The 22574-nt window shown below is 47.2% G+C and overlaps 1 protein-coding gene across 2 annotated transcripts in view; it reads left to right on the forward strand.

Annotated features, from left to right (window-relative positions):
* Positions 1-1838: 1838 nt before the first annotated feature.
* RNF130 (ring finger protein 130) overlaps positions 1839-22574 on the forward strand; it is a 35245-nt gene continuing 14509 nt past the window's right edge. Inside the window, exons 1-5 of one of the 2 annotated variants that reach the window (XM_065734751.1) lie at positions 1839-2354; positions 8001-8195; positions 18276-18526; positions 21643-21714; positions 22353-22435. In XM_065734751.1, coding sequence (XP_065590823.1) covers positions 1991-2354; positions 8001-8195; positions 18276-18526; positions 21643-21714; positions 22353-22435 — 965 coding nt within the window. In that variant the 5' untranslated portion in view covers positions 1839-1990. The remainder of the gene's footprint in view (positions 2355-8000; positions 8196-18275; positions 18527-21642; positions 21715-22352; positions 22436-22574) is intronic. The other variant, XM_065734750.1, reaches the window with a different exon arrangement.

Genomic DNA, 22574 nt, shown 5'->3' on the forward strand with positions numbered 1-22574 from the left:
CAGCATGGCTGAGAGCTCCTGGAGCAGCCATGGGAACACGGGGACTGGGGAAGTGCTCTGCACAGTCCCGTGGGAGTGCTGGATGCCATGCAGGTGGACGTGTGGCTTTAAACTAAGACAGGGGAGATTTAGTTTAGATGTTAGGAAGAAATTTTTCACCCAGAGGGCGGTGATGCACTGGAACAGATTGCCCAGAGAGGTTGTGGATGCCCCATCCCTGGAGGCATTCGAGGCAAGGTTGGATGTGGCTCTGGGCAGCCTGGCCTAGTGGTTGGCAGCCCTGCACTCTGAAAGTAGATCATCTTTGAGGTCCTTTTCAACCCATGGTTCTATGATTCTATGGTCCCAGTGTTCATGGGCTGGCACAGGAATGCTGTGGGGAAAGGGAGGTGTCCCCATGCCATGCCTCTGCCCCTATGCCGGCAGCACTCCGGTTGCTCCTCTAGCTGGGGGGAAAGGTTTGGTGCAATGCTGCGGGGCCGTTGTGATGTGTGGCTCCTCACCCAACATTTGCCAACATCAACATTAAAAAGAAGTGGAAGCAGAACGTTCGGCTGCTGCTTCAGAAACACTTCCTGGATTGTACTGACATTTCTACAGAGCTTTTCTTGAGCAGATCTGGGAGGATTCTGCAGCACCACAGGCTGTAGTGTATCCCACAGCTCCGCCGCAGCCTGGCGGGCCGTCCTGCCTGCCTTGGCACCCACACAGGGCTCTCCAAGGACAGGCTCAGACCTGCTGCTCGCAGCTAAATGAAGTAAACAGAATGTGCTTTTAGAGTGTTATCTTACACACGTATGCTGCTAAGTGCTGCACAAGGGGATGTGCCACAGAACCTCCAAAGGGAACAGCACAGCGCTTCTCAGAGCAGCTGGGAAGTCACCAGGGAGACTGTATCTCAGAAGAACAGCAGCACGGTTATTTGTTCAGGAATTCGGAGCGTGTCCTAACGCACAGCCCCGCAGCCTGCTTTTTCTTTGCCATAAATAATTTTCAGATGATTTGCCTTTCAAAACCTGCGAAGGCTGTTGCGTTCTGTTGTTGCTTTCCTGGTCACAAAGAAGCTCAAACCTTTTGTAAGAGTGATGTTGAAGTGTCACGCCTCACATCCTGTTGCACAGCATCTCAGAGGATTTGTATTTATTAACATCTCAGTAACATCTCCCATTTTAGCACACCGAAAATGAGTAACTCCGAACGAGGCGGTGGCAGCCACATCCTGACGCAGGAGCCGTGCTGCTGCTGAGCTGTCCCTTTAGCACCGGGCGGGCAGCCCGAACCCAGCCCCACGCACTCGGCACCATTCGCACGTGCTTTTAAACCACGTTGCGTGTTTCCAGATGGCCAACGCTGTAGACCTGGCATCTGCGCTAGGGAGCTGCGGGATGCGCTGCCTGTCCCTAGCACCGCATGCATCCCCTACGGCCCCATCGAGCAGCCCAACACAGCTCCGGACGCAATGTGGGGCGGCCCCGACCCAGGGACACGGGGACCCACCCCACCCCACACCCCTATGCCCTCCCGCGCCCAGCCACGCCCGGAGTGACGTCACCTACTGAGGCCCCGCCCCCATCTAGCCCCGCCTCCTTGTGGGCGTGACATTTCACAGCCCCGCCTCTCGCCCTCGTGGCGCCGGGCGGGGCGTAGCGCGCCTGCGCAGTGCGGGCCGCGCCGGGCTGCAGTCGAGGCGCCGGCAGCGGAGCGCGGTGCGGCCGCTTCGGTACCGAGCGGGGCATGGAGCAGCGGCCCTCGGCCGGGGCGGCGGAGCCGGAGTGCTGAGCGGCGGCGCCTCCTCGGAGCCGTGCGGAGCGAAGGGGCCGCCTCTGCGTTCTCCTCCTCCTCCTCCTCCTCCTCCTCCCTCGGCCGGTGCGGGCTGCGAGCGCTATGAACGCGGGGCCCTGAGCGGCTCCGAGCGCCCCGAGCTCCTGCAGCCGCCGGCGGGCCGCGCTCGGCTGGGACGTGCCGCCGCTTCCCTGGCTCCTCCCATGGCATGAGCCCGGGCTCTCCTCCTCCCCTCGCCGCCCGTTCGCGGTCTCTGTCCTTTCCTGGGCTGTCAGATGGGATAACGCGCGGCCGCCGGGACGCGAAGATGGGCCCGCGCTGGGCTCGGCGGCGGCGGAGCGGCGGAGGCTCCGCGCTGCTGCTGCTGCTGGGGCACTGCTGGCTGTGGGCGGCCGGCGCCGACGACAACGGCAGCCAGCTGTCGTACTACACGGCCCTCATCAACGTGACGGTGCTGAGCCCCGAGCGGGGCGGCCCCACGCTGCTCCGGATCGACCGCGGCCGCTACGGGCAGGATTCGCCCAAGGTGGAGGTGAAGGGCCTGCTGGTGACCCCGGTGCCCATCAACGGAGGTAAACGCGGCGTGCGGGCATCCGGGGGAGCTGGGACAGGAGGAGACGGAACGTGTGTGCGAGGGGGAGCGAAAAGCCCCGTGCTCCGGGACGGGGCTGCGCTGGAGGCCGTGCTGCACGCGTGCCTTCGGGAGCGCCGTCGGGGCCGCTATTGCCGCGGCCGCCCCTCGGAGCCGTGCCCCGGTCCGTGGTGCTGAGCGCTGCAGTGCTTCCGGACGGGCTGCGTCGCCGATAGGCGCGGCTGATGCTTGCTTTGTGGCGGATTGTTCCCCTAAAAAACGAGGCTCGGGGTGTCGTCTTGATTTCGGTCCGAAATGAGAGCGGGCGCTTCGGTCACAGCGGTGCGGTTTTAATCGCTCCTTGTTTTGAGATCCGTCCGTGACGGTGCTGTACCCGAACTGCTCTCCTCCAGAAATGGGGCCCGGATGGATCTCGGTGCCCTCAGCCTCTCTGGGCAGCAGCCTCTGAATAATGCGTTCCGTGAGGCAACGCAATCAATGAAACCCGGAGCGCGAGCGGTGAATGTTAAGACGTTTTGTTATTTTGCTAGGTTTTGTTTTGTTGTGTTTTCCTGAAGGGGCCTGCTGTGTTATTAAAACCCCTCGAGGATTTAACAAACCAAGGTCAGGACGATATGTTGATGCTCGTTCAGCATCCGGCAGTGCACGCTTGCTGGTTGCACCGAGCTTCGTTCGCTTTACAAAGTGTTAATTAGAGTGTATTAACATAGCGTGCTCGTGAGGAAGGCTGGAGAGACAGCCCTCGGAGCGAGCTGACTGCTGAAGGGCTTTCCTTTTGATCTTAAATCCTGCCTTTCACCAGGTTTTGCCATCTGTTCCCAGATGTGCTCAGCCTTTCGTTTCCACTGCTCCCTGGTGTTGCTTGTTTAAACGTGCAGTGCTTTGTGAGCTGGCAGCTGTCCTGGAAGCACTGGGCACTGTTGTCCTAAGGGATGTTTGGGGGTAGGGTTAACCCTGCTGCCTTTTCTCATGCAGGCTGTCTTTGGTTCCTTTAGCAGCTGCTTTGCTGGTCGAAAACCAAACTTCTGGTGTTAATTACTTCTTAATTTTCCTCCATAGCTTTTCCTGGTCTCTTCCAGCGTGATCTTCACTAAAGTGTGATGAAAGCAATGAGGGAGCCCGACAGCATTGTCACCAGAAGCAGTGAGAGGAGAGCTGAGCACAACGCTCTGTGTGCCCTAAGGAGCATTTCCTGCCTTGCTGCTGAATGTAACGTGGTGAAGGATTTGAGAGGGAAAGCAGAGCAGGGATCGTGGAGCTGCAGGCCTGAATTCTGTGGGTTCAGCATGCTGCAGTCATCCAAACTTTGCTCCGGGTTGCTGGGAGGTGTCCTCCTTCCGCGTGTCAACAGAAGGCACTTAGAGCAAACACTGCAGTGATGGTCTTCCTGCAGAGCTGCTCTGAATTGTTCTGCACAGATAGCCTTTCAGTAGGCATTTTATTTTAATTCTGTTGAGACTCTTCACGTGGCTTAAAAACCCTGTGCTTAGTAGGAAAGAGATGGGAGTATGTTATGCTTTTAGTTAAGATGCTCCCGAACACCTAAGGGCCTTGTGATGATATTCTGCTTTATTTTATCTGGCTCCGATAACAGCACGGCGCTGCTGTCTGTGACTGCTGTAATGCCTCTTTATCAGCTGCCCTGTATTGCTGTAGCACTTGTTTGCGATGGATTTGTTGTAATAGCTCTTAACACGAGCAGCTAGTGCCAGCCTCTGCTGCTGGGGCAGTAGTGCTCTGCCCAGTGCCCAGCTCTCATGCGTCCCAGTGGCTGCCGCTGCCTGGAGGTGCTGTCACTTGGTGCTGGTGTCCAGCACTGTGGGCCGTTGCTTGGGGTTTGCTTGGGGTTTGTGTGTTTGCCCCCCAGCTGTTACAGCTGGAATGTTAGAAGTGTCCCATTCCGTGTGCTGGGTTCCCGTCCTTTGCGTGCAAGCAGAGGTATGAATTTACCAGCTTAGGGCCGTGGCCAGCAGCTGTGTGTGTGATGCACAGCCTGGGGTGCGGGGTGCTGTGCTGGGTGGTGGTGATGGTCAGGTCGTGTTTGTGAATGTTCCTATTGCTTTATGTTCAATTTTTGAAGTCATCACTCCCTTTGATTACCCACCCTTTAAATGTCAGCGCCCAATAAATTCGGTCCCCTGTTCCTTTAGCAGAATCTCTTAGATTGAATTCACCGTGGTTAGGCTAAAAGACGTACCAAAGCTTTCCCTGTGCTTTTAGAGCCATGTATGAAATGGAAAGGAAGAAGCTGTCTGGGGGGAAGGTGGAGGTGGGGAACAGATGCTCGAGGTGACAAGTGGAGGTGCAGCTCGTGCACAGCACTCCGGGGTTTTGTTAAGTGTGATGCAAAGGGGGATTAGCTGCAGGAGGATTGAAATGGCAGTTCTTAGGGAGCTGCAGAACTTCGGGTGATATTTGGGCAGAATTTGGTGTTCCTTTCTGGGATTCAAAAATGGAAAGTGCAGCAGGGAAATGCATCAAAAGGTGCAGCTTTGTGGAGGGACAGTGTTGTACTGTGCATCCATCCTCTGCCACTCATCTCAGCATCCAGCTTAATTGCGGTCCTTGAGTGATAACAAAACTGGTGGTTATCTGAGTTTATAGCTGTAATTGCGGTACACTATTGAGCTAATGAGATTAAATCTTAACTATTACAGCACTGAATGCTTGCCTGATTTCCTTTTGTTTAACCAAAACGAGATGGCTCTCATTCAAAGTGTCCCCCCTGGCACTAAAGCCAAGTGCATCTGGAGCAATTCTGGAGCGAGGCTCTCGGAGGTGAGGTGTTGCCCCACGTCACTCCTTGGTGCAGTGTGGGTGAGCACCCAACTGGTAACAGTGTAAGTGCCAATATGTCAGAGGAAAATACTGTTTAATATCACGTATGTCATATACACACTTGGTTAGAAAGCCGTCCTTGAAACAGGGATGGATGTGCTGCTTTTGTAGGTTTCCCAGCTGAATTCCTGCCCTGGGGGCTCCAGTTCTGCAGAACAAAAAGGGATGGGGGGGTGTGCTCAGGTGTGCCATGCAAGCAGGGCTGCAGCTCGGTGCTGCTCCGTCCTTTGTGCTGCTCCCTCCACCGGGTGTGGTGCAGCCCTGAAGGTCAGAGAGGGAAAGGATTTCTGTGGCTCTGCTGGTCTGAGAGAATGGAGTGTTAGCTGAGAGGCGATCGATCGGGGTATCTGACCTGAAAAAGGGAGGGGGGCAGCAAAGCATAATGCAATACTGTGAGTGGGCTGTGGGATGCTGGCGCTGCTCTTTTTGTGGGGGAAGGAGGCAAAATCCTCGCTCGCAGGCACAGCCTCAGTGCCCTGCTCGGATTAGAGGGTGTGCAATGGAAGCGTGGGGCACAGGGAGCAGCCTGCAGCTAGCCCGGTGCGTGCAGGGTGCTGATGGAGCCTTTGTTGCTCTGAAGCTGAGCTACTCATTTCACTTTTTGCCACCACAAAATGGTCCTCCCTCTTACTGGGGAAAGCTAAGGGGCCTGGTGAGTGATTGGAAGAGGTGAGGACCAGCAGGTCGACACCTCAGCATAAAGTCAGTTTTTTTGCCACCGTATGCATGGTGCATAGACATGAAGAAAGGAGGGACAGAGGTGGTCCCATATTTTTCAGGTTGGTAGGACAGTAGCACACCTATAGGGAGGCAGCTTTCTGTACACCTATATTTTCTGCTGTTGTGAAACTGACTGATTTTTCTGGTCGTACCTTTTTACACACAAGTGGTTTCTTTCAGAACAGCGCTGATATAATCTGAAGTCTCATTCTGGCACAGCCACCATCCCGGATTTGCAAGTCTGAGTCCTTGACAGCCTGACAGCACTTTGGACAGTGGAGCGTAGGCGATGCCGTGGTGGGGAGCTATTGCCGTGGTTCTCACTGACAGCTTTTGATCACCTGTCCCTTATGGGGCTGGCGGTGTGGGCTGTGGGGTGGAGGTGCTGCTGAGCAGAGGCCAGAGCAGGAAAAACTTTCTGCTGTTGTTCCTGTGTTTCGTTTAGTTAAAAGCAGAAGGATTACTTAACGTTTGTGTGGGGTAAATAGGGTGCTGACCTGAAGAGAAGCGAGACTTTGCATTAAATCTCTGGCAGTCTGCAGGCTGGTAGGACCCAACCAGGTTTTCCTTCGTGTTGTTGCCTTATTTAAATAAGGCTGAAGTAGTGTAGTTGGGACACACTGACTCTCCCCATCAGAAGTGATGCTGCGCTCGCTGCTGTGCAGCTGGAAGCTCACGTATCAGCACAAATCAGCTCCTAATCCTGTTGGTCCAACAGCATTCTGTAGCTCTCCCCGCTGCCACGAGAGGCTTTCATCTCTACTGTAGTGGAAAATCTGTGCTACTTTTCCCACAGAGGCTGTTTGCTGTCTCATGCCACTTTCTCTGTCAGTGTTTAAATTTGTACGGCTCAAACTTGGGAGTTGATAAGTGCCTTTGCAGGGCTTCGTGGAGCTGAGCTGCATGGAGGGCTTTTCAGCAGCTTCCTCCATTTCAAGATGCTCTTCCATTCTAGTGAGTAACCTGTTATCTAGGTTACTTGGTGTGCCTTGAGCACGACTGAAGCAAACTGTTTGCCATCCACTGCTCTTCATCCTCCCGTACGGGGTCTCCTGCCTACAGCATCTGCTCTGAGTTGGTGCAGAAGAGCTCTCTTTGTAGAAAGGAAAATTGTATGGGGCACTTTGTCTGAATGGCTCTTGGGAACTGTGGCAGTTTTCAGATCTACGACCCACATGAATTGTTTGCCTGATTTTTTGCCTCTCTGTTTGTCCCATCCACATTCAGTATCCGAAGGTGCTTTTACCTGTGGCATTTGAAAGGGTAAATACTTGTGCACTACAAGTTGCTGTTGGCTCTGACTTACTAGAAAACCAGTTGCACTCTTGTGCCTTCTGTATGTAGCTCTGTGTGAGCTTCAGCTGCTCCAGGATGTATTACAGCATCAAAAAAAGACCAAAAAAAAAGTCTCTATATGCTATTGGGCTCAGATACAGCCTTTGCCATGTGGGTTACTTCTCCTTCATAGCACCAATATCTGTTTAGCAACAGGAGCATGTCATGTTTGCAAGAGCGTGTTTCTTCATGAGTTGGAATGCACTGCTTTGCCAGCAAAGCATGCAGTGTAAAAGCTCACGTTGGCTGCTGCTCTCATCCTTGCAGCAGCACGCACGCAGCAGATAACTGCTCCAAAATCTTCTTGTTTAGTTATCCTTCCCACTGCAGAGATATGTGACTGCATTAGAAAGGAAAAAAGGAGTTATGCTGCCCAGAATGAGTGATAAATGGCTGCTGGGTAAGTGCCCGCAGCTCATGAACCGTATCCCTGTGTTTCTCAGCCTGCAGGCAGGTATTGATTCAAATGGAAATTCATTGTTCTCGCTGCACCGGGCTTAAAAATAGAGTCTGTTGGCGAGCCTAATTCTTGGGCGTACAGTTATAGCTCCAGTGGGGAGACTGAGCTTTATAGAGGAGACTGTTTTTAAACTTGAAGGGTGCAGTTAGTGCTGGGCTGTATTAACCTGAGGGCAGCAGCTTCCTAGTGCATAACCATTAATTGAGCGCTGTTTTCCTCTCTCTTTCCTGTTTGAGCAAATTGCTGTTGGTCTGAACGTGTGTCCAACTCCAGTTGCAGATCGCCTGGGCTGTGACCCTCGGACACGTTTCCAAGTCCCTCCCAACACCAAGCAGTGGATTGCTTTGCTGCAGAGAGGAAACTGTACCTTCCGAGAGAAGATCCTGCGGGCAGCTTCGCACAATGCCACCGCCGTGGTCATCTACAACAATATATCCAGCGAGGAACCCGTCACCATGACTCATCAAGGTAAACACAAGTACAGGCTCTTTCACTGCCTGCTCTGCCACGTGAACTGTTGCTGAAGTGCTCCTGGCAGCGCAGGGATGCTGTGGGAAGCAGCCTGCCCTCTAATGATGGCTGTTTTCATGTGTGCAGTGCGGAGAAGTAAGCCAGTAATTGTGGAAGAGATTATTGTGCTTTGCTGCATGCTTTATCCAATGAGGTGTGCTTCTGATGGGTGTCAGGGCATAAGGAGATACCTGCAGGACCTTAGCAGTCAGCTTTTCTAACCTTGCTGAGATGGAGAGCGGGCATGATATAACATCAGGCCTGGCATTCCCACCGTGCACCTACAAGTGGGGAGCTTTTGTGGTAGCATGGCTCTATCTGGCTGTGGGCTTTCAAACATTAGATCCAAATCTGAGCTTACGTGCTCATGTACAACACTTCAGACTGTTCTTTCCTATGATGCATTTTTGTTGATTGAATCATTAAGCTTTGAGCACCGTACAGCAGAGAGCAGTTGTCCGGTGTTAAGTGCTCTGGAATCAGACTGTTGCTGGTCTAGAACACTGTGTGGTTTTCTGTTAGCTTCTACTTCTTTTCTAAGGTCTATTCGTGTGAAAAATGGTGCCACTACCAGTGAGTTAGTGTAGCAGGTGAGTCTTTCATACTTGCAATAAATCCATGATTGGGAATGATTTTTCACAGCTCTAATAATGACTTTTTTTTGTTTTCCTAGGTTTTCTCACTTCAGAACTACTTAGCTTATTCAGAACAAGTATTTCTGTGCTTGCTGCTGTATTGCTGATGTTGTGGTTTATTGTGGTGTTCTAGAGGCTTTCAGTCTTCTCCCTATAATGCAGGGAATTGCTTGGAAGCTAGAATTGAGTGATGTTCTAGTTGTGTGACAATATGTAGAGCTCTTTGTTTTAAAGAGGTGCTGTGGTTGCATCTCTCCATCCAGACCTCATCCATGGGAAATGCCTCATGACTTCTGATTCAGTGGGGTTTGTCCATCCCTATTTTGTCCACCACAGGAGTTTTCTAGGGAGATCCTAAGGCTGTTGACATACCATTTCTAACTTATCTATCCTCCCTAGACCCTTCCACAGCTACTTGGCAAGTAAAAGCCCTACTTCCAAAGCCTTCAGCTCTACTTTCTCTTTGAAGTATCTGTATGAAGGTCTGCAATCTCTTGTTAACAATTTGTGACTTCTCTGGCTTGGAATGTTGTATCGTGGCAGAGTTAATTCCAAGTATTTACTCGTGACAAGCTTTAAAAAAAGAAAATAGTATCTGGACATGATGCTTTCTTTATTTTTGCATCTTTCAGATGTTTGGTTTTATCTGCATGTACTCGGTCCATGGTGGACTGGAGTCTGTCATGGATTTGGGCCTGTAGACATTATCTCAAAATTAATATTGGATTGGAAGCGTTCGAACGATGTGACAGACTGCAAGCAGCTGTCTAGAACTGAGCTGTCATTGAGTTGTGAGGCAGTGTCACCACTGTCAGGCTGTGATGGAGGAGTGCTGCTCCACAGTTCTTAGTTTGGCAGTGTGCTGATCGTGTCTGGGGGTTGTGTAGCAATCTGTGCCTTGCTGGGCTTCCATCAGGACCTTCCTGTTCACCCAGTGAACTGCAGGCACGTGCCATTGTGAAATGCAGACTGCTCCTTTGTTGTTAGCTTCAGCACAGTGGAGGTTTGGAATCCAGTGTTCCATTAACTCTCTAATCATTGTTCAAGAGTGATATCGATTCATGAACCTATGCTTGAAGGATGAGTGTGTTAAATGAGTCTCGAGTTGGATATTAGGAACAATTCCTTCTCAGAAAGAGTGCTGCTGTACTGGTGCAGGATGCCCAGGGAGGTGCAGAGGTCACCATCCCTGGAGGTGTTTGAGAACCGTGGAGATGTGGCACTGAGGGATGTAGTCAGTGGGCTGGGGTTGCATTTTGAGATCTTAGAGGGCTTTTGCATCCTTAACAGTTCTATGATTCTACGTTTGGGCTAATGGTGTGTGTAGGGTACTGACACACAGTCAAGGCCTCCTTAAAAAATGCATTCTTCACTGTGTAGTTGTGCAACTGTCTTATGATGTTCATGGCTGTCTATTTTCTTCCCACAAACAGATAAAAATAGGCCTTACATCACTTTGTATCTCTGCACTGTAGTTCTTATACTGTTAGGTGCAGAGCCTTAGGAGTACTCTGTCTTCGTGGTCGAGCAGGGAGGAGAACAGCAGGTGCTGATAGCACACCCAGTGAGCTGCTTGCTTCCCTGCTTTGATCTTTGCATAATTTCCAATTGTCAGCTTTGGCCAAGTCTGTGCTAAAAATAATGAAAATATTATATAGATTTACATATGCTGCCCATCTTGAACCTGCTGGGAGGTGATTCCCTATGAAAACAGCTCAGTAAGCAGTTCTCAGCGATGGGATTAATATTTTATCCAAGTTATTTTATGCTTGAACACACACTTAAAAATTTTAATCTTGTGGAAACTTGTTCATACTCAACATATGGCTTAACAGAGCATGAATTCCTGCTGGTGGCCAGATAGCAGCTGTCACTCTTAAATCAGTCTTTCATCACCATATTAATTGAACTGTTTCTATTGCTAGCATCAAAGTCTGGTTTTCCCATGTGGCAGTCTGCTACATCTCTGTCCCTTCAAGTTGAGGTTCAGAGGAGGTATTGACCTAAAGGAATTGGTAAAACTTCCAGTATATATTTCTGCTGATCTAATAGCAACATTTTCTCTCTGTGTATCTTTGTATGTGTTACTGTTCGTGTAAAATAAACCAACTTGAGTTATTCTTGCAGATGTCCTTCACTTTGGCTGATAGAGGACACCTTTTCCCAGCACAGATTGTGTTGGGCTGTGATATCAGTGGCAGGAAGGCAGTTTTTATGAGTGGTTTTGCCTGCTACTTCTATTAGAAGTTAGAACAAATATTGTCTAATGTAGAAAGAGCTGATGCGGTGGAGAAAATATTTAGTAGCAGACTTCTGGATAATCAATGATGGGGATAGGAAGGAAATGCATGTAAAACAGCTTTTTAATTCCTCTTGATTTCTCTATGTGATGGAGACAACCCTGTTAAGAACAGAATACTTTAAATTTATCATGAGCTCTGTTTAAAATCCAGGTTTTTATTTGGATTTGTAGAAAAAAAGTGCAAGCTGCAGAACCCTCTAAAATTAAAATGTGGTACTCAGAATTTATGTATGAGATTTAAACAGAAAAAGATCAACAAACACAAAAGAAAGCGTCACGTTAAAGCTGCTGGGTTCCAAAAGTAGAGCTGGAGGAACTTCTTGGCACTATTTAAACAAGTCCTACTAGAATGCCTTGTTGTCATTGCTATATCTTTTACAGCCTGTAGTGCAAAGTTGCAGACATCTCATCAGATAAATCTTTATTGCACTTCTGGACTCGTAATCCACAGCTCAAAATTAATTTCATTGTGTTACAGGTTTGTTCTTACTATCAATTTTTCCCTGGAATATTAGTGCCAAAAAAAAAAAAAAAAACCAAGGAAAAATGACTCATTGTATTTGGAGATCCTAAGAAAGGATAAATAATCTTCCATAGTCTCTCCGTGGTTGTGTATCTTTGATCATTTTATGTTGTTCATTGTTCATATTTGCTAATTGAAAACTTTGGAGCATACGTCAACAATGGTACGGTTGATCTGTTTCCTGCTGCATTTCCTGGAGGTGTCTCAGGAAAATGTGTCATGCAGTAGATGGAGTTGTCTGACACTTTGCAGGATGTGGGGAGAGGTGTTGGAAACGTGCACTCTGCACCACAGGAAAACGAATGTCTCCTCAAGGCGAGGCAGGGAAACCCCTGCACAACGCTCAGGGCTGTGCAGAACTTCCTCTTTGCTGTGTTCCTGCGTGCTGTGTGCTCATCCACAGCTGGAATGATGCGAGTTGGGCTCATTTCTCCTTATCCAGCTGAAAGGGTAATTAGTTCTGTGACTGCAAAAAGGCCCGTGGGACCGTTAGTGGCTGTAAGTAATTACATTTTTTTTTCTTAGCCGAAGACTGTGTTCAAGCAGCAGAGTAATTCTTGAAGTCCGTGGATTCTGTGAAATCAAATTCGTTACGTAAATCTATGAATGTGCTCTTTGTGAGTTCTAAAAACTCTTCGTAGTGTCCTTGGGTATGGTTCTGTCACCACGTGTCCTAGGGGATTGCTGGTCTTGTCTGGAAACGCTGTCCAGATTGATGGATCTGAACTGAGGCTGTGTGTAGACAGAACACCAGCCCCTGACAGTGTGCTCTCATTAGGTATCTCTGGTTTTTTGAGTTCCAGCATACGTTAGTGGGAATAGAAAATGCTCTCCAAGAAATGGAGGCTGGCTGCAAGAGTATAGAGACTTTTAGATATCAATACCCAAGTGCATCTTAAATTGATGCAGACCTGTAAGGTCTACATTACAGTAATATTTTTTTCATTAGTCAAAAATATGACACTGCAGTCAGCATTTGGGTATTAATTCCAGGTATAATGCAGCAGTTGTTCCAGAAGCATATGTGAAGACAGTCCGTTTTCAATTAAGCATTGAGTATCTTCAGAAAGTCTCTTCTGGGTGCATCTTGGGTCTTAGTAGGACATAATTCTTTTAATTGTGTTACATGACTTAAGGTATGTAAACAGGTTCTGGGTGAGACCGACAGGGAGGAATGATAGAATCATGGAACCTTTAAGGTTGGAAAAGACCACTAAGATCATCCAGTCCAACTGTCAGCCCATCCCCACCGTGCCCACCAGCTGTGTCCCTCAGTGCCACATCTGCCCTTTTCCTGAAAAAGGATCCGTGGTGAGGCCCAAGTGCAGTGCCTTTCTTCACCCACTGATGCTGTTTTGATTCTTGGAGAGGTGGTGGCTGTCACTTGGCTTTTTCTGCAGATTTATCCTTAGGAAGCCTCTCACTGAGTGTCTGAACAGGGCAGCTGGGTTATGGAATCATGCGTCAGCAGCTGCCCAACAGCTTCCTCAGTGGGTCCTGCTGCATAGCTCTCCTTGACAAACTCCAGGAGGTGTCAGATTGTAGGGCTGATCTCCAAGTATGGCAACAACGTTGTACCGAAGCATGGTTTGTTATTCAGTGCGGGAGGATGAGCATAGGGAGGCTCCTTCCTACTTCTGAGATTGCTGTTTATCACCTATGGATTCATTATTTAACGCGTTACATGTTAGCAGAACAAGAACCTGATTGGGCTCTGTATGTTTGGAAGTTAACTCTGTCACAGACACCCTTGGGAAGCTGCTCTTGCCTTTCCTGGTTTTCTGGTTACGTGCCTCAGTTGTACGCTGCTCTGAGAGGAGCAGAACTAAGAACTGACAAATACTATGCTTCTGCTTTCAGAAGTATTTGATTTGGGGCATCTCAAACAACATATTACCGTTGAGATCGCAGTGGTGCTGCCAGTGTGGGTGTGCTCTTGCTTCCTTTTTGATTAGATCAAAATAAAAACCTGTGTGGCTAGACCTGCTTTAATCACTCTGACCATGTGCCAAGACTCTTCTTTTTTACTGTCTGTTTTTACAGGGACTGTTTTAGGAGTAGGAGACTTCATTCTTACAATGAATTTCTGGTTTGTATCGGGCTAAAATGTAAAAAAAAAAATAATAATAATCAAAAATCTGCAGAATTTGTGTTCCCCATTGTTGGGAAGTGCAGTGGAACTGATGTGCATTCTCAGAGCCCATCTTTTCTAGCAGTGCAGACGTAGAGTTACCTTCATTATGGTAAGGTTGACTTTCTAACACAGATATAAACCCGAGCTTGGAAGTATCATCCTTAAATGAGCGGTGAGACCTTTCTGTGGCTATCAGCAAATCACCCTGTGTCACCTTTGTCATTACTTTCTAGTTTTCTTTAATTGCTTTTCCTCTGACTTGTAGTTGGATTTCTTGTTCCTGCTTTTCATTTATTTCTGACCACCCTTTCCATGTGCCCTTTGCTGTCTTCAGAGCAATGTTCTCTCCTTTCCTTTTTCCATCTCAGTGCAGATGTCTTCTGGGGTGTTCACAAAACTCCCACTCAGTCTCTCAAAACTTCATTAATAACAACAGCACTTTCTCTGTGTTTCCTGTTTTCTTCTTTGATGTTTTTTGGGCCCCCAGATTCTATTATTGTTGGCCAACGAGTTGTCAGAGTTGCATTAATTTCCACAGTTGTCATCCTCCTTGCAGATGGGTCTTTTTAGATAACATTCTCTGATGGTCATATTCTGTTCCTTGGGGACAGAGGAGGAATGAGCCTTCTTCAAACCAAAAACTACCTTGAGCTTCTCTCCTACGGGGGGGGTGGGGGGTGGAAGCAGTTATATTCTTCCTTTGTTTATAAGTTCCTGTTTTTGTGCTTGCCTCTGCAAGGTCGTTGCACAGGAATCTTGTAACTGTTCATTAACTCACTGCTTGTAATAGCCAAAAGCTTGACCACGGTGGAAGTGTTTTCCATGCAGATCAGTGGACTTCACAAGTACGCTCAGTCTTAATTCTAGTGCAAGTATGTCTTTAGTAAAACATCACTGAACACGGCTTGGAAGGGCTCCTGGAGGCCTGAAGGCACGTGGTCAGGTGTGTTCCACCAGACCCGATGGGTAACTGCTGGCTGTGGTGGTCTCTCTTAGTTCATCCAAGAAATGTGGCACTGATGGATCACTTCCCTGCACGCTGAACGGTGTGCATGTGCTCATTTCTGACACATGTTCAGAAATGCTTTAAAAGGTACTGAATGTTAATGGTTTGTGGAGACAGGCAGTTCCCGATTACATGATCATTATGATGTCTCCATCATTGTGATTTGTCTTCTAGTGTCTGAGTCATGCCCTGAATCCAGCCAGCAAGCAACTGTCTGCACTGTTCTTTATTTTTATTAGAAAGTTGGGGATTTTGCATGCCTTTATAACTGCCATCTGCAAAATGCATCAGATAAATGTGTGTTAAGTTTGTGTTTTTTCAGAATAAAGTGATGAAACACTTCAGTTACAATTAAATGCTTGCTATTTAAAGAGAGAACAATATTCTTTTGCAAGTGTGAGCTGAGTGTGGTCTGTGCTTTGTGCCCTGCCTGCAACATGCATCAGCAAGTGCAGTCAAAGGCTAAGGAAGTTGCAAGGACTCCAGTTGAAAACATTAGCCCTCAGAAAAGTGCTCACCTTTGGTGCTAGAGGATTAATTCTCAGCTTTCAGCAAACTTTTTTTTTTTTTTTTAGCCCATCAAAACCATTTTGTGCCTCTTAGAGACGGTCCTGTACACACTACTCTCGAGCTGGGGTTTTAAGTTTGCTCTCCCTGTCTGCAAGGAGGTTCTTTGCAGCACTGCAGTGCTGGCAGCAGCTCAGCAGTTGTCACCATCCCTTTTCCCACAGCACTGACCAAGCAGCTGCTTGGGAACCAGGAGAAAAGCAAATATCTGCTGCTCAGCAGTTGTGTTTTGTCTGCTCCCGGGGTGGTAGCTGGGTGTAAGGTGCCTGAGGTCTGCTCTTTGAGCCATGTCTGTCTTCAGCTTGGTGTCCTTCCCACAGCTGTCTGTATTTGGAGCTTCAGAAAAGTGTCTGGCAGTCAAGAATCAACATAAAGAAAAATTGGCAGGACCAGCTGTTTGCTGGTGGTGAGACTGGGGATCTTCCTTTGGGACAACTTTCAGCTGACTTTCTAAATGTGCTAGAAGCTACGGTGAGCCACCAAAGCAACTTCTGTAGAGCTCCACAGGAGACTTCTGGCTGTTGCTTTGTTCCCATTGCACTGTACCTAGTGTCTCCTCACCTACATCCTTCTCTCATCTCCTGCCCAGATGTCATACTCCACAGGCTTCACGACTTATTGCAGCTTCCTTTCCATACGTACAGTTGTGCAGGTATCCCAGTAAGTATGCACATAGTAAAATTCCAAGTCAGGGCTGTTTGGGCTTGGGTGATGATTTATATGTACAGGTGTCAACATTTATCTTGGGTGTACTGACTGAGCTTCTCCCTGGTTGGGTGTGTAGTTCACTGACTGTAGCGTTGCAGCTCTGTTTTGCTGGATGCTGTTCTTTGCTCAGGAGAGCGTTGCTTTTCAGAATATTTATATAAAGACCGTACTCTAACTTCTGTAAGTGCTGTTAGTCTTTCTGTATTCACCTGAGGATATTTTTCTTTTCTGTTTAGGTTTCAGAAATGCAAGGTTTCAGGGTGCTGAAAATAAGTCAGTGCCTCCTCCTGCCCCCAATTCTTCTCAAGCAGGGAACTCCTGCTATAATTATTTAGGGTGATGCCCCTGACAGAAATATGGATGAACCAAGTCCCAGTTTCCACTGAGCGTCAGGATGTTAAGCAGGTGCAATTTATTTTCCTTCTGTGCCATTCTCCTTGGCTCTCACAGGGTCAGGAGCAGCAGTAGCACTTGGGCTGCTGGCTGTTGAGTCATTTGGAATGCAAGTGGCTTTGCAGTGATGCCAGAGGTTCCCTGTCCACCAGGCCTTATATAAAACGTGTGGCAGGTTGTCAGCTTTGTCACGTTCCCTGGGCAGCAGAGAATAGGTGGAGGCTTCAGCTTTTAATTCAGACAGAACTGGACGGGTATCAGAAAATCTTAGTCAGCTTTGCTCCTCGGGTGGCTGTGTGAGTCGCGTCAGGATGCTGCACTGAGAGCTCCTGACTGATACTTGGATGGGAACGTCGTGCCGTGGGCCAAATAATACCTCCTGGGGGAGCATAGTGCAACATATGCTCTGGGGAAAACAATCTCTCCACCAGTCTTCGCTATCAGGAGATGAGAGGAAATGAAGTGACGCCTGGGGAGAGCATCGGGCAGGGTTGAATTATGGGCTCTGGGTTGATCTTGAATCATCTGAGCTGCAGGAGCACTTGCTGCATCTACATACAGCACCTCAAAACAGCAAAAAAGAAAGATATTGTCCTGTCTGTCATTAAGTGCAGAGCCTTTCCAGCTGGACAAGTCAGGAGTGTTCTGGCAGCTCTAAGGCAAATGTTGGGAAGTGCTCTCTGAGAACTGGGGGCAGGGACTGAGGAGCAATGAAGTAACACCTAAATGACTTATGCAGCTCTAGCAAAGCCCCCTCTTGGGAAATGTGCACCTTTGGACTTGTCACCCTGCCTTACTGTGCCCTCAGTTTCAAAGATTCTGTTCTTTTTAGTCTTCTACTTCATATTCTGGGTACAGTAACTTCTTAGAAATAGGATTCTGATTAAAGGGCTTAGAAGAAATCCCCTCTGTTAACATAGGGTCTCATGTTTTCTGTTCGCTGTCAAACCAAGTTCTCCGACTCAGATCTGCTTCAAAGCCAGAACCACAGTGCTGAAGTCACCCACGTTTGACTGTTCCTCTTTAAGAGAATGTGAATTGGAGCAAACAGATGGTGGGAGCAGATGAGCAGGCTTCACCAGCATCTTGAAAATAGATCTTGAGAAGGGGTTTCAGTACAGATCTGGATGAAGAATGGCATGCCATTATTTTTTTTGTTGTTGTTAGGAGCTTTTTGCTACTTTATTAAGCGTGTCTTTGGATGGATGATAGAACCAGCACTCACATTTCTGCCTCAGTTTTTAATTTCTGTTCCACTTTCTAGCTAGGTTTGCTTGCTTTACTTCCACCTCTATGGGAAGTGGTGGGGGTAGAAGCTGTGGCTTTGTTACTTCTTTGGAATTGTGATTTGTAGGTCCTTGGCAGTCTTTGTGCGCGTGAAATCCTCATAACCACATTGGGGAACTTACTGAGCTCCCTCAGCTTTGCTCTGTGTACACTGACACCACTCCACTTCCAAATGTGTTTTTACTCTAAGTTCCCTATTCAAGTAATCACAGCTCCCAGTCTGGAGCAAAGGTACTGTTTAAGATCTGTTCAGACTGCACACAGTGGTTACCACGTGGAGAGCACCGTTACCTGTTAGGATGTGTGCAGCTGCAAACAGTTGGCATGTCAGTGCCCTGCGTGGAAAACTTGGGTGGAAGGATGAGCCTTGAGCTGAGTGCCCAGAATGCCATACATGACATGAAATTATTTTCAAATGGTTTTGCATATGGAAAATCTTAATTATTTTAGATGTTAATTTTTATTCTCTTTTTTTTTTTATAGGAACTGGAGACATCGTTGCTGTGATGATTACAGAATCAAAAGTGAAGGAGATCCTGAATTATTTGGAAAAGAACATCTCTGTCCTGATGGCCATAGCAGTGGGTTCCCGCGTTCCTCTAAAAAACTTCAGTCGGGGCTCCCTAGTCTTTGTGTCAATATCTTTCATTGTTTTGATGATAATTTCTTCAGCGTGGTTAATATTTTACTTCATCCAGAAGATCAGGTACACGAGTGCACGTGATAGGAATCAGGTAAGAGCATGTTTTTCTTTTCCTCTCCAAATTCAGGACGTGATATTGCTGTATAAAGTATTCTGTGGAGATTTCCTTTCTTGGAAAAGACATTGGGAATGGGGGATGAGGTTAAATTGTGCATGAGATTATGTGGTGTGGCAAAGCAAGGAGCTAATGTTATTAATTCCATCTATGTTAGTAAGGATAGCTTTAGTAATAAGCAAGGCAATTCAGATGATGTTCCCAAGCTGTAAATTAATGAATGTTAGAGTAAGAAGACTAAGATACAGATCTGCACTAAGTTTAACTTTAAGATGATACTTGATAAGGACTGTCTGATTCTCCTGGTCATACATATGGAGTAATATTCTGTCCAGCATGACTTTCTGATCTTCTTTCTTTTTCACCTTTATTGTACGAACTTAGATCTGAGTTAATTGCACCCGTACTCAAAGGTCTTGAATAAACAAAGTCATCGATTTAAATACGGCTTAAGCTTTCGTAAAACATTTACTTCTAACGTGGACTCAGTGACCTGCAGTCTCAGTAGTGTGCCCTGGCTTTTATTGCTAAGGAGCACGAAAATTGTTGTGTTCTCTTTGCCTCTGTGCATCTCTGTTAAGGGAGCTTTACAAAGCTGCTGACCTCCAGCCAGCATCCCCCTTCCTCCGATTTAGGACCGACCCTTAAGGGCAGACTGTGGGGCAGCACTATTGGCCCTTGACAGTGCTTTGTCAAACCTAAGACAAACGCAGACTTACAAACCCTCAACTGCAACAAAGGATTTCCTTTCTAGTTTCTAGAAATAGCATCTGATGCTGTCGGTCCTGTTAGACTTTCCTAAGGATGTCATTCTGAAGTGACCAACCTATGGCTGGTACTTAGTGCAGTCCCATGGGGTGGTAAACACTGAAGTATAACTGTTACTCAACGGGCATCTGTGCAGTGCTGAGCTGTGCCTGCTGGGTCCCCTGCGTGGTCCAGGGCTTCTTCCAAACATTTCAAAGCAGCTGCTCTGTGGGGAGGGGTTTTTTTGAGACCTTCCTTCTTTCTTTAGATTTTTACAAAAGGTCAGGAGAAACTCGATGAAAATTTGATGCGGTTTAAAAAGCTGAGCTTATTAAACTTGAATGAGGAGGTGGCGACAGCCCTGGTTTGTTTTTTGAAGAGCTTTGAAAGCTCCCTCAGAAAGAAGGCTGTGCCGTTAGTGGGGAAATAACTTGTTTTAACTGAAAAACAAGATCATAGCTTATGGCTAGAGGCACCTGTTTAAAAAAGAAATGATTAAAAAACATCCAAAACATGCTGTGTTTTGTAGAGATGGGTATTTCACATGGTTACTCTTGTGCATTTCCACCAGAGGTATGAAACCCTTTTGAATATACTGGTGCACTTTTTCCACTGAGGTGGATGTGGGTTTTAAAGCAAGCGTGGGCTGCGTGCCTGTGCCCTAACTTAACAAAATAGCAAATCCTTGGCATCCCCAAGGTTAGCATTTCAAAACACTTGTTAAAATTAGAAGGTGGAAAAGGTGGATCTCTTAAATGGAGATGAAAGTTGCTGTTTAGCAGATTTCCTTCCATATGAGAATATGTGTTTTGGAAGAGCTTTGCTGAGATGAATCCTTTCTCAGGAGGAGCATATTTTCTAAGACTTCACCTAGTACAAACATAAGCAGTATGGCTCATTATACGTGCCACCCTTAGTGACTTAGGTGGGTAAAGCCCCCACCACGCCTTCTTGGCAGTCACGTTTTGGCTGTGCAGTGAGAATTGCTTCAGTGGTGTTCTGGTGTGTCATGTTGTGTCATTAAGTACTCAAGCTCACGTGCTTGTTCTGGGATGCACAGCTTAGATTTGCTTATATTGACTGCTTTCTCACGTGTGGAAGTTAGGATGCTCCTTTGAGGAGGCATAGAGTTTCCCCACCCCACCTCCGTTCTGGATGGTACAGTGTGGTGGTTGACACACAATGTGTGTGTTTTTCAAACTGGTGTCCTAAAAGGAAAGCATAAAATAAAGGAGCTGTTTTTTTTCTGTGGAGATAACAACAAAAATTGAATTCTTATGTAATTCCAGGATAATGTTAGTACAGTTGGTGACCTCAATTCAATACACCCAATTCTAGTGACCCTCAGAGGCCTCTGTGTTTCTCAAATAATAACAGCCTTCTTAGCTTATATGGAAAGAAAGGAGGCGTGTGATTTGGAGCAGGGTGGTTGAAGAACTTGGTTTTTCAAGTGTATGGGAGGTATGTGGGCACAAGAAGTGTGTGCTTGTTCTGAGCTGCACGGGGGGTTCTGCTATGCGTGTTTTGTGTTCTTAGAATCAAGCTCTCTCAAAAGCAGACTATTCATCCTTCACCCCTCCTGTGCTGAAATAGGGGAACTTCCTTTCTTCCAGTAAATGTAAACCCGATGTTGAGATCCTGACATGAGGAGGTGTGAGCATTGTGCTGCTCAGTGCCTGGGCAGTGGGCACACAGAGGGGCAACGTGCACCCAGCAGTGGTCATTGTGTAAACAGCAAAAAATGGCTTGGCCTTTGCAGTCAGAGTGAGGTTAATATTGAAAGCAGCGTTCATTTCAGCTTTATTCAAGTCTGAATCAAATCTTTCGGATTTCGTGACCCACAGATTTTTGCTTTGTCTGGTAGCTCTGGTTTCGGGTAAGGGCACAGGAACTAGGTTACACTGAGGATGTGTTTGGTCTCAGAACGAGATCAGCTTGTGCTCGGGGAGGGGAAAAATTCAAGCCTAAGAGAACAGAATATGTTCCAGCACATTGAATAAAAAGCACTAGGAAAAGAAGATGACAGAAATCCCTGGGGGGCACGTTGCTTCATCTCCTGTACTGCAGGCTGGGTTTGGTTAGCTTCATCACACGTGCTGGGTGAGTGTTGTGGAGCTGTATGCCCACACCCTGAGTGCGTTCCTGTGCTCTGCTGTTGGATTTTTTTGTTTCCTGACAAATCACTAACTGTGGGCTTTGCTGTTTACGCTGTTGTCTGCAGTGTTGGCCCACTGTCAGTGTGTATTGCTGAGGCAGTATCGAGCCCAAATAAGTCATTATAAAGGGCAGTAATGAAGCTTGATTATCAGAGCTAATTTGTGTTCTCTTCTTTGTCACTTCATTAGCGTCGCCTTGGAGATGCTGCCAAGAAAGCTGTCGGTAAATTGACAACCAGGACAGTAAAGAAGGGTGATAAGGTATAATGATATTTCAACGTGATAAATGTGGGCATCGTGTTTTGTTTTAGTCAGAGGAAGCAGTTTACTTCTCAGTTTTTTCCTTCTCCTCTGGTATTACGACCTTGCCTTCCTTGTTGGAGGCTGCTTATCGCACGGCACGGTGTTTTGTGTAACTGGTAGTATTGCTGTGTGCTGCAAGTCTGTACATTTCAGGGGGGTTCTCACTTAACTACTTCTTGTGCTCCATCTGGCAACTGTGACTGAGTGGTTTTGTGTGCTTGCTGGCACACGGCATTCCCAAAAAGCTAATCCACAAAAACAAAAAAGCCGTTTTCTTTCTACCTCAGAGCTGAGGTGGTGATTCCTTTAGGAAAATCCCTGCAATTTAGAATACAACTGGATATTGTAAATATCTTAGGCCTTAGCTGATGCTTCAAATGATCAGTTTCCTGCTCCAAATGAAGGGGAATGGTTTTGTACGTGTGAGATGCTTCTCATCTCTGAGCCGTGTTGGGATGTAACCACCCTGTCATCATTTCTGTACCTTCTTGGTAATATCCTCTCTGACACAACGTGGTTCTTGTACTGATTACAATTACTTTCACCTTTGTCTCAGACTAAGCTCTTGACTTGGATTTTCATTCTGTTCATTTTAGGAGACAGACCCAGACTTTGATCATTGTGCTGTCTGCATTGAGAGTTACAAGCAGAATGATGTTGTTCGCATTTTACCATGCAAGTAAGCTAGTAGAGTTGCTTTGTTTGCAAACTGTTCTTTTCTTCTTGCTCCTTTGCTTCATTTCATGTTAAACATGCACTGTATATGTTAGATATTTCCTGTCTTAATAACAGCCATTTTATTTTAGACTGTATGAAAC

Source organism: Cyrtonyx montezumae, unplaced genomic scaffold (assembly GCF_038088225.1).
Source record: "Cyrtonyx montezumae isolate F1298 unplaced genomic scaffold, pur_monq_1.0 scaffold_18, whole genome shotgun sequence".
NCBI classification, from domain to species: domain Eukaryota; kingdom Metazoa; phylum Chordata; class Aves; order Galliformes; family Odontophoridae; genus Cyrtonyx; species Cyrtonyx montezumae.